At 42.5% G+C, this 11,129-nt stretch overlaps 1 protein-coding gene across 2 annotated transcripts; it reads right to left on the bottom strand.

Annotated features, from left to right (window-relative positions):
- Positions 1-8,671: 8,671 nt before the first annotated feature.
- On the bottom strand, positions 8,672-11,129 carry LOC135651145 (transcription factor bHLH112-like). Of its 2 annotated transcripts, XM_065170998.1 has the most exons (7): positions 10,634-11,128; positions 10,019-10,547; positions 9,822-9,932; positions 9,663-9,728; positions 9,505-9,570; positions 9,373-9,423; positions 8,672-9,290 (listed from the first exon to the last, which is right to left on the bottom strand). In XM_065170998.1, exons 1-7 carry the CDS (start codon positions 10,984-10,986, stop codon positions 9,141-9,143), a joined length of 1,326 nt encoding a protein of 441 aa, XP_065027070.1. In that variant the 5' UTR covers positions 10,987-11,128; the 3' UTR covers positions 8,672-9,140. The 2 variants fall into 2 exon arrangements, with proteins under 2 accessions (XP_065027070.1, XP_065027068.1); XM_065170996.1 differs by having other exon boundaries at positions 9,373-9,570; positions 10,634-11,129.

Genomic DNA, 11,129 nt, shown 5'->3' with positions numbered 1-11,129 from the left:
CAACGTACTTTCCTCTGCTTGTGCAACCGCTCTATAAGAAGAGGAGGAGGAGAAGAGGGAAACCAGAGCTTGGTCGAAGGAAGGAGAAGCCGAGCAGGGAGGTCTAGAGGAGAAGGCGAGGTAGGCTCTGAGAACAGCGGGAGGGGCCGAGGCCGCGCAAAGATCTCGGCTGTAGCCGAGGAGCCGAGGAACTGAGGCACGCGGGTTGGCTGCGCGCGTGGGACCGAGGGGCCCACGAGGGGTCGAGGCGCGTGGGACCGAGGCGTCGAGGCACTCGGCACGGTCGGGCTGGCCGCGCGCGTGGGACCGAGGGGCCCGAGGCGCGCGGGTTGGTCGCGCGCGTGGGGCCGAGTGGCCGAGACGCGCGGGCTGGTCGCGCGCGTGGGGCTGAGGCGTCGAGGCGCTCGGCGCGGTCGGGCTGGCCGCGCGCGTGGGACCGAGGGGCCCGAGGCGCGCGGGTTGGCCGCGCGCGTGGGGCCGAGTGGCCGAGATGCGCGGGCTGGTCGCGCGCATGGGGCCGAGGCGTCGAGGCGCTCGGCGCGGTTGGGCTGGCCGCGCGCGTGGGACCGAGGGGCCCGAGGCGCGCGGGTTGGCCGCGCACGTGGGGCCGAGTGGCCGAGACGCGCGGGCTGGTCGCGCTTGGGGCCGAGGCGTCGAGGCGCTCGGCGCGGTCGGGCTGGCCGCGTGCGTGGGACCGAGGGGCCCGAGGCGCGCGGGTTGGCCGCGCGCGTGGGGCCGAGTGGCCGAGACGTGCGGGCTGGTCGCGCGCGTGGGGCCGAGGCGTCGAGGCGCTCGGCGCGGTCGAGCTGGCCGCGCGCGTGGGACCGAGGGGCCCGAGGCGCACGGGTTGGCCGCGCACGTGGGGCCGAGTGGCCGAGACGCGCGGGCTGGTCGCGCGCGTGGGGCCGAGGCGTCGAGGCGCTCGGCGCGGTCGGGCTGGCCGCGCGCGTGGGACACGAGCGGGTTGGCCGCGCGCGTGGGACCGAGGGGCCCGAGGCGCGCGGGTTGGCCGTGCGCGTGGGGCCGAGTGGCCGAGACGCGCGGGCTGGTCGCGCGCGTGGGGCCGAGGCGGGCGGGTTGGCCGCGTGCCGAGCCGCGCGCGTGGCCGAGGAGCCGAGACCGGCCCTAGAAGTCGCTGCTGCTGGTGCAGGTCGGCTGCAGTGGAGCGACTAAGGAGAAAGCTAATGTATCGTCGTTTCCGGGGCCCTCCTTCTAGCGCCATTATGTTACGATAAGTAACTTTTTTAGCCGTGGCCTCGGGGCCGTCGCGGCTTGGTTCGGGTCCGGAAGGCGGTGATCTCCGTGGGGGCGCTCCTCGAGGTCTTCCGGCGGCCGAGCTCGGTGGTTCGGGTCGGGAGGTCGGTTCGGCAGTTCGGGTCGGCAGCTCGGGTCGGGAGGCAGCTCCGCCGCAGCTTTGGGAAGAGGCGACACCGTCTCGCACCTGCACACAGGTCGGGCCGGGAGCTCGGCCCGACCCCTCCGACGATCAAGTTAGAGAAAGATGTGGAGGGGATTGTGGATGAGGCAGAAGAAGAGCCTCTGAGTGTTTTGTGTCTGAGTGAGTTCCTCCCTTTTTGCTTAGGACTCAGGGGTATTTATAGAGGAGGTTTGATGTTACCACTGGGGTTGCGTGGGAGGCCGAGCTGCTGCAGGGTATGGAGAGCCTCGGGCAATGTGTCGCTCAGGGGGTTGCTGCCATGGCGTGTCACATCGCCATTTTTACCCCTATCACATACCATTGGTTCTTCCGGCGTTTCGTCCGATCTTTCGACGCATCGTCCTCTTCTTTGGCATATTGCCCAATCAACATGTTGACTCTCGCAACTTATGATTTTCTTGGTGCAATGTCCAATCCTTCGGCCTGATGCCCGAACTCACGGCATGAAGTCCTTCTATCAGTATGTCAATTGATCCTCCGACCTGACGTTCAATCTGTTGAATCTTGGATTTTGATGATGAAACCAATTTATAGTATTCATGATCTGATCTACGTTTTGAGTGACATAAGAAGTTTCAATCAAGGAGAGGCAATTAAAAGTAGGAAGAATCATGTTGGGTCAGAGTAGAACATATCAGAAGAATGGACGTTGAGTTGGAGGGTCGGTTGACGTATCGGTAGAAGGCTTCGGGCCATGGGTTCGGGCATCAGGTCAAGAAACATAGAAATTATACCAAGGAAATCAGAGTTGCGGAGTTCAATTAGTCGATTTGGTAATAGGTCGCAAGTGAGGACGATGCGTCGATGAACCAATGACATGCCGAACAACATTTGATTAGCTTTGTAATAATTGTTTAGATCGAAGTAGGTTTTAAGCATAATTGGGTTGGAATTGGGCCAACTCAATTAGGGGCCAATTGGACCCAAGTTTGGGCTGTGTTGGGCTAAGTGAAAGGCCCAAACAGTGACCCAACAGATGGAATCATCGGTGCCACAGTCTCTTAGAATATGTCAGGTAGTGGTACCGCCCAAACTCAGTCTCCGAGACTGTTAAGCGATGGTATCGCCCATACATAGTCTCCCAAGCAGTGGTACCACCCAATGTCAGTGCAGTACAAGCGGTGGTATCGCTTAGGACCCAGGAAACCTAGAATGAGACATTTTTTTGCTCCATTTTTTAAGCTAATTGGAGTTTATAAATACCCCAGCTATTCCTGTATGGAACAATAAGAAAGTTAAGCAAAACTTTGTGATTCTAAGGTTGTAAACCCTATTCGAAAGTTGAGTTCCCTCCTCCTAAAGCTTAGAGAGAGTTCTAAGAGACGTGTGTGAGAAATAACTTATAAAAGAGGGCTGTAAAAGATTATCTCCTAAACCTATGAAAAGGAGAAAAGGGGTGTAAAAGGGTAGTTGATCTTCGACCGTTGAAAGAAGATCGTTAGTGGATGCCAATAGCCTCAACGGAAGAGGAATCGGGAGTGGATGTAGATCACGATAACCGAATCACTATAAAAATCTGGTTTGCATTTCCTTCATGCTATTTCCTTATATTGTAAACTGAATTCTTACATTCACTACGCTTCCATATGCTTTCAAGTTAAACTCTTTTCCGATACGTTTTCATCGAACGAAATTTTCTTAATCAACGTGATTTTATCACTGCACTAATTCACCCCCCTCTCTTAGTGTTGACTCCATCTTAATAGTTTGTATTAGAGCCACGTTTTTTCTCGTTTGGTTTAATAATCAAGAGAAATTACTCTTTTTGGATTTCAAGAGGGACTTTATATCATTCGGCTTCCTATGTTCAATGGGACAGACTACACATATTGGAAAACTCGAATGAGAGTTTGAGTTTTCTTGCTTTCTTTGGATTTGAATTTATGGAATATTGTTGAAAGTGGTTTTCAAAAGTCTTCTAATCCAATAAATGAATTGAATGATTTGGAGAAAAAAAAATTTTCTTTTAATGCTAGAGCTATAAACGCTCTATTCTGTGCTTTAGACAAAAATGAATTTAATCGAGTTTCTATTTACGAAACGGTTTTTGACATTTGGCATACACTTGAAATCGCACACGAAGGCACTAGTAAAATTAAAGATTTGAAAATCAAAATTTTTATGCATGATTTTGAATTATTTCGGATGGAACTAAGTGAGACTATTGGAGACATGTACACCCGGTTTACGGATGTCATCAATGGTTTAAAAGCACTTGGTAAAATTTTTTCTAACTTTAAACTCAGTAACAAAATATTGAGATCCCTTCCAAAGAGTTGGGACCCTAAAGTAATGGTCATTCAAGATGTTAAGGATTTGAACTATTTTCCACTTGAAGAACTTATCTGGTCTTTAATGACCTATGAAATGAGTTGTATTATACAAAATGAACATAAGAACTACCTTCCAAAGAATAAGAAGGATTTGATACTTAGAACAAAAGAAGACCACTCGAGCGAAAGCTCAATTGATGATGAATTTGAACTTCTTACAATAAAGCTTAAAAAAATTTTAAAATATGAAATTAAGAATAAAAATGAACTTAAAAAGAAAAAACCGTCAAAAAATAAAAAAGCACTCAATGTAACATGGGATGAAATGAGTGCATCTGAAAACGAAGAGCAAACCGATGAAGACAAAGCGGTGAACTATGTCTTAGTGGCTTTCGACGATGAGGTAACCAAAACCCCTTTACTTTATTTTGAAATTACTTGATGCATTTCATAAATTATTTTTAAATTAGTTTAGAAAAATTATATATAAATTGTTAAAAAAATAAAAAATTGAGACCATGCTTATCTTTTTAGTGATTTTGAAAATGATCATGAAAATTATATGTTTTATGATAAGGGAACAAAATATTAGATCTAATGCTTATACATATAATAAGATTAATCTTATGTATGTTTTTAAGAAGCAATAGTGTGTATCTTAATAATTTTCGTATTGCTTTTTGATTTCATTTAAAAATATTTTATGTTTAATGAAATCATACTTGATGATTTGATGATGCATAATGATTTGAAATCTTATGTTTTGGAATTACGTGTTACACTTTTGATCTTATATCTTTCATGACATAAATCCTTTGTATTTATGATTTGTATATTTCATGATATAATTGAATCTTTGATGCAAAGAAAGAAAATGTATTACTATAACAAAAAAAATGTTTTTGATTAAAAATACTTTATGAAATCATGCTTGATAAAATAATGTAATGATGATTTGAAATCATGCTCAATGAGTTTATATTTCGAAATTATGCATGATGATCATTGTGATGATGAACTTTACTTTTAAACAATGATGCATATTTTTGATTTAGTATAAAAGAGAAAAGCATGCTTGTGTGAAATAAATCATATAAAATGAAACACCTAAAAAGGAAAATGTATTATCATTGAAATTAAAGTGATAAATCAAATCTCTTGTTTAAAGAAGCCTTATATTTAATGCGTTATATTTTTTGTCATGATGACTTTGATGATGAAAATTATTTTTCGGTTTTAAACGATGATGCATGTTTTGATTTGACGTAAAAATGTGGGTATGCTCGTAAGAAATCAAATCACTTATATTGAAACAACTAAAAAGATGAAAGCATTTTTCTTGAAAATTTCTTTTTCTCTATCTTATCGATTTTTTAAAAAGAGATTAATAAATCTATTTATGTTATTTTATGAATCTCATGAACTATGAAAGTGATTTTGATGATTTGATAATTTAAATTGAATGAGGAATAATTTGTTTTATTAGAAGAGAATTAGGCATACTAAATCTTCCAAATGCATGAATTCCTTTTTCGGATTTCTTGGTTCTTCACAACTTGAATTTTCTTTTTAAATCAAGATCATCTTTCTATTCACAAAAGAAGAGCCTTGATTCATAGATTTTTGGATTAATGACTTAATTAATTCTTTTGAATCCTTCTTCCTTCTATTTACAAGAAAATAGATTTGATTTATGAAGTTTTATTCATGGATTTTTTATCCTTTATTTAATTATCACTTCCCATGAATTCTTCCTCACTCTTCTCGTGAAAGAAGAATTTTTATTCATGGACATTTAGTATGTGATGATCATTCGTAAAAATAGGGATTTGATTTTGTATAGACATCTTAAACCTTTTAATGAATCATTTCTCTTTGCTAAAGTAGAAGCTTGATTCAATGAAACTCATTTATTATGGATTTGACTTGGTTCAAATCCTTTCATGAATTTGGTTGATTTTTTTTTAGAATGAATTTCTCTCTTCCTCTTCTTCCTCTTCTTCTTACAAAGGAAGAAAGAAACTTGCACATCTTAAGAAGAATCAAAAAGCACTTAAGCAAAAATGTTAGCTTCTTATTTTTCATGCAAAGTTTTTTATGATAAAAGGAGAGAAAATAAATGATGAACGTTTGGTATCATGATCAAAATATTGATTTAATGCATGAAGAGATAAATGCTTAAAAATTTTAATGTCTTAGTATCATGAATGTTAGCCCAAACCGATGTATCATGAATGCTTGAGTATCATGTATAATATGCCTATAATGATAATTGATTTATTTTTGGTATCATGCATGAAGTAAGGATGATATTTAAGGTTTTGAAATTATGCATGTTTTAATTTGAAACTATAATGATGCACAAACATATTGAATTAAGAATAATACTTTGTATTTCAAAATTGTATTCTTCTCTTCTATTTGACAATGACAAATGAGGAGTAAAATTTGTTAGCTTGCATGATGTAAAATTTGCTAAATTTGCTAGCTTACAAATTACAAAAAAAAAACTTGCTAGGAAGTAAAATTACCAGCTTGCACTTCTCAAAAGAGAAGAAAGAACTTGCTATCTTGAACATCACCAAGAATTACTAGCTTGCAATCTCAAGAGAAGCCAAAGTGCTATCTCAAGAAACATAATTTGCTAACTTACAAAGGAAGCAAAAATTTCACTTCTCAAAAGAGAACAAAGAAAATTACTAGCTTGCATGATGATAAAACTGGAGATTATGTTTATAATACAATGATTTGAAATTATATATCAAAAACTTGCTAATTGTACTTCTCCTTTTTATTGATGACAAATGGGGAGAAGATAGGATGATGTATCATGCATAGGATGATGTACTTAGATATTTTAATTATGCATGATTTTATATTACATGCAATGATATAATTGATTGGTTCTTTCACTATTCATGAAGCATGTAATGTATGAAATATTCTTGATGAAATATTGCTTTGACTTGAATTCAACTTTAATTCAAGGTTCTGTCAATATAGCATATTGAAAGGGGGAGTTAAGATTAACTCCGTCATCAATTGGTTATCATCATTAAAAAGGAGGAGATTATTGAATCTTGAATTTTGATGACAAAACCACTTGATAGTATTTATGATCTGATCTGTGGTTTGAGTGACGCAAGAAGCTTCGATCATGGAGAGATAATTAAAGTAGGAAGAATCATGTTGAGTCGGAGTGGAATATGTCCAAAGATTAGTCGTCGAGCTAGACGATCGGTCGATATATCAGCAGAATGCTTCGGGCCATGGGTTCAGGCATCAGGCTAAGAAGAGCAGAAATTACGTAAGGAAATCGGAGTTACGGAGGTCAACTGGACGATTGGGCAATTGGCCGCAAGAGAGGACAAGGCATCAAAGAATCAGACAAGGCATCGAAGAATCAGACAAGGCATCGATAAACCAATGACATGCTAGACAATATTTGATTTAGCTTTGTAATAATTGTCCAGATCGAAATAGGTTTTAGGTGTAATTGGGTTAAAATTGGGCCAACTCAATTAAGAGTCAATTGGGCCCAAGTTTGGGTTATGTTGAGCCAAGTGAAAGGCTTAAACAATGACCCAACAAATAGAATTATCGGTGGCACAATCTCCAAGACTATGTCAGGCAACGGTACTGCCAGATCGGGTGATGGTACCTCCTAGTGATAGGGTGTTAAGCAGTGGTACCACTAGATTGGGCGATGGTACCGCCCAACACTGACAGTGATATCGCTAGTACTTGGAAGACCTAGGATGAGACTAGTTTTGGCTCCAAGTTTAAATCCATTTGGAGCCTATAAATACCCCTCTCATCCCTGGTTAATATATAGAACTTAAAAGTGGGAAAATGCTATAGCAATCACTTGAGAAATCCCCTCCTCTAGTTTTAAAGTTTAGAATTATGTTTAGGGAGGAGTGAATGCTTGTAAAAGGTTATCTCCTAAACTTATGAAAAAGAGAAGAGAGTTGTAAAAGGATAGTTGATCTTCACCCATTGAAGGAAGATCGATAATGGAAGCCGGTGGCCTCGAGTAAAGAGAAATCGAGAGTGGATGTAGGTCACGACGACTGAACCACTATAAAAATCTAGTTTACATTTACTTTAAGTACTTTTCTTTAATTGCAAACTGATTTCTTACTTTTATTACACTCATAAATGCTTTCAAGCCAAGTATCTTTCCGATATATTTTCATCGGACGAAAGTTTTTTGAATCGACATGATTTTATCGTTGTACTAATTCACCCCCTCCTCTTAGTGCCGACTCGATCATAACAGCACAAAGAAGAGGAAATATCATGTTGCGAAAGAGAAGCATCGTCATGTCATATGTTGTGTGGATCATCACTAGAGAGGAGAACATCTGACCTCCTTCATAGACTTGGATCTGCGATTTCGAAAATATACGATCTCTCCTAAGTAAATCATCTCACATGTATTACGTGATTTTTAATTTTACGATTTTTCATACACCAATCTTCGCACAATGATCCATATTAAATTTTTTGGAAACATGTTTTATTTTTCTGTCTAAGGTTTCCCAACAATCCTGGTAAATATCAAACCTACTTCAGCCCCACACCCACATCAGGACATCTCGAAAGGCTTGCAATCAATCTCTCGTGAACCATCTTCTTCAACCTCGGCCTCCCTCTCACCGCTGTCTTTCCCCCGGAAGCCACCTAGATGACTTTGTGCCTTCGAAATTGGACCAAGCCATACCGATTCTAGGTCCACATCATCAAGTTGCAAACAGTATTGCTTTCAAATGTTTTAGTCATCGAGATTATGGATTTATTGTATGAACATTGAGTACTATATAACAAATAGTAATATATATAATCGTGAGAGAGAGAGATTATATATATATATATATATATATATATATATATATATATATATATATATATATATATATATATATATATATATATATATATATATATATATGGCCATACGGTCTGACTTCCACTTCCACATCCAAAATCAAATAAATAGGCAGGAAAAAGTTGATGTTTCTGATAGATTTTATGACAGCAAATTTTATGTTAGAAAAGAGAGAAAGAAGTGGCGCCAACTCTTATCCAACTCACACACACACCACACCAAACTTGGGTATCTAACAACAGTGACCACACGCTTCTAAACAATTCCTGCATTCCCTGCCATATTCCACCACCTGTTCCCTGTTCCCTGTTCCCTGTTCCCATTCGCTGAGCCACCTTCCACTTCAATACTACTAGGAATTATTCCCTCCCAAAGCTGTTCTCCCAAGTCCTGCCTCACATCATCTCCAAAATACCGTCTTCGTTGGGTCACCACCAGTTTTCTTTCCTTCCTCTTTACTCTCTCTCTCTCTCTCTCTCTCTCTCTCTCTCTACTGCAAGTTCTTCCCTACCTGCCCGTCGTTGAAGGAATGTTTTGTCTACCTAAAGGTTCCTGTAAAGGTAGGTGTCCAGCAATCAGTAGGGATCTCGTTAGCAACAGCAAATGTGCTCGAGATCGGAATAAGGCACAGCCCTCGACTTCTAAGGTTTAGGTTTCGCCCTTCGCAATCCTTTGGTTTGTCCGAAGCCTGCAAGCCAGTTCATAAGCTCTTAAGATTGTGACCTAGAAAGAAGAGAGAGCAGGAGTTCATCAATGTGAAGTTTAGTCACCTTTGTTTGCTGCGTTTGATGATCTTTCTTTAAATATGGAGCACTTAAAACCTGAAGCACGTTTGATGTGTGTGAGGTTGGAGATGAGGATAGGTTATCGGTTTGCCTGAAAGAAAGGGTGGAGAGACTTACACGAACTTGGTCGTGGAGGAACTTGATGTATTCGATGGTTTCATGGAGTACTGATGCGGTATCGGTCTGTGAAAAGGAGTGCAAGTAAGTTACAAAGGGAAAGATCAAGCTGACAAAGGATGGGGAACTCGGTTCGAAAGCTGAACGGAAAGCTTCACCTTTCCAAAAGGCGAAACCAGTTGCTGGAGTGCAGTGATTCTGTCTCCCAACTTCTCCTTCCTCACCTGGATGCATAATAATTTGATCCTCTCACCAAAGGTTTAGAAAGTAAAGGCGAGATAGAACCTCAAAGCTTCGTTGATCAGCTTCAGTTTTACCTTGAAGGTCGGCAATGGCGATGGGGTCTCTGTCCTTGGCTTCTTGGCCGCCGGCTCGCTGTCACTCCTCTTCTCCAAGGTTGGGCAAGAGCCCCGAGCTCCTGAAGCAGTCTACATCCGTGCAGAACATGAACCAATTTAGTGAAATGATCACTTCAAGAACCTGCAGAAGAAGGTAGAAACAGTTCCTCACTGACCTTGACAACAGGCTTGCTGTGACTTGAATTCTCGTTGTGGAATGGTTGAGGAGGCTTCGCATGGTGGAAATTTGAGTGTGCTTCGTTTACGCTGCTTGCTGAAGGATTCCAAAAGGGAGTGTCGTTGGAGAATTGCAGCTGCTGCTTCGGCGGTGAAGCGTTCATGAACTGCGGCAATGTACCTACTGAAGTCTGCAACGAGTCGTTCGACGCTTCGCGGCAGTCGACTGAAGACTCATACTTCATTGTACGCGCATCGTTAAATGAGCCTTGAAGTCTGCTCTCGGGCTCGAGGTGGCCTTGCAACAGCGTTGAAGGTAATCCATGGGAAGCTGAGAGGAGCGGGATGCTATTAATTCTGGAGCTCAGAAGTACATGGTGATCTTGTAAGGAACAGTGGTTCAAGTTCTTCAAGGGAATATGGGTTTGATTGGATTCGACCCCCCAATCTCGCTGAGCATATGGCCTAGAGATCACGTCTTCTTGGAGTAAAGCATGGAAGCTGTTTTGACCTCTTCCGCTGCTGCTACTACAGAAGAACTCCATTGATGTGATTCAGCATCTCAAACTGCGCAACAAAGCATGAACACTATACATTACCATTAACGCACTTACAAGAAAGATTGGCTCCACTCGACGGTAGGAGACGACAGGCCGAAATCCATGGCCTGTGAAACGCTGTCCAACATCGGTGCAGCGATCACCGGAGCAGAAACATGGGAGTTCTGGATATCTTGGAAGGTCACGGAGCTGTTCGAGATCGACACCGGCGACTCATCACATGATCTCGACTTGGGCTCGAACATGTCGCTGGCGGTCGCCCAGTTGAAGCTCCCTGCGACGCTAGTGAGCTCCGTCGAGCAGGATGCCGACGCGGACATGGTCGGGCCGCCGCCGAAGCCGCTGCTCCTTGCAGTGCTCCACCAGGTCCCACTGCTACCGCTGCCTGCTTGGAACTGATCTGCCATGAAACTCGCCTTTCCAGGTCTACTATCTCGTCCTGGGAAGTGCTGCTGCTGCTTGCCACGGTGTGTAGTTCTTCCGAGGCTTGGTATGCTATGATGGGGAAGAAGTAATTGGATTGTGTTGCCTGCCACTCATATAAAGAGTT

The sequence above is a fragment of the Musa acuminata genome, chromosome BXJ3-10, assembly GCF_036884655.1.
Source record: "Musa acuminata AAA Group cultivar baxijiao chromosome BXJ3-10, Cavendish_Baxijiao_AAA, whole genome shotgun sequence".
Lineage (NCBI taxonomy): Eukaryota > Viridiplantae > Streptophyta > Magnoliopsida > Zingiberales > Musaceae > Musa > Musa acuminata.
Note: the sequence above shows the minus strand (reverse complement) of the source record. Positions and strands in the feature narration are given on the sequence as shown.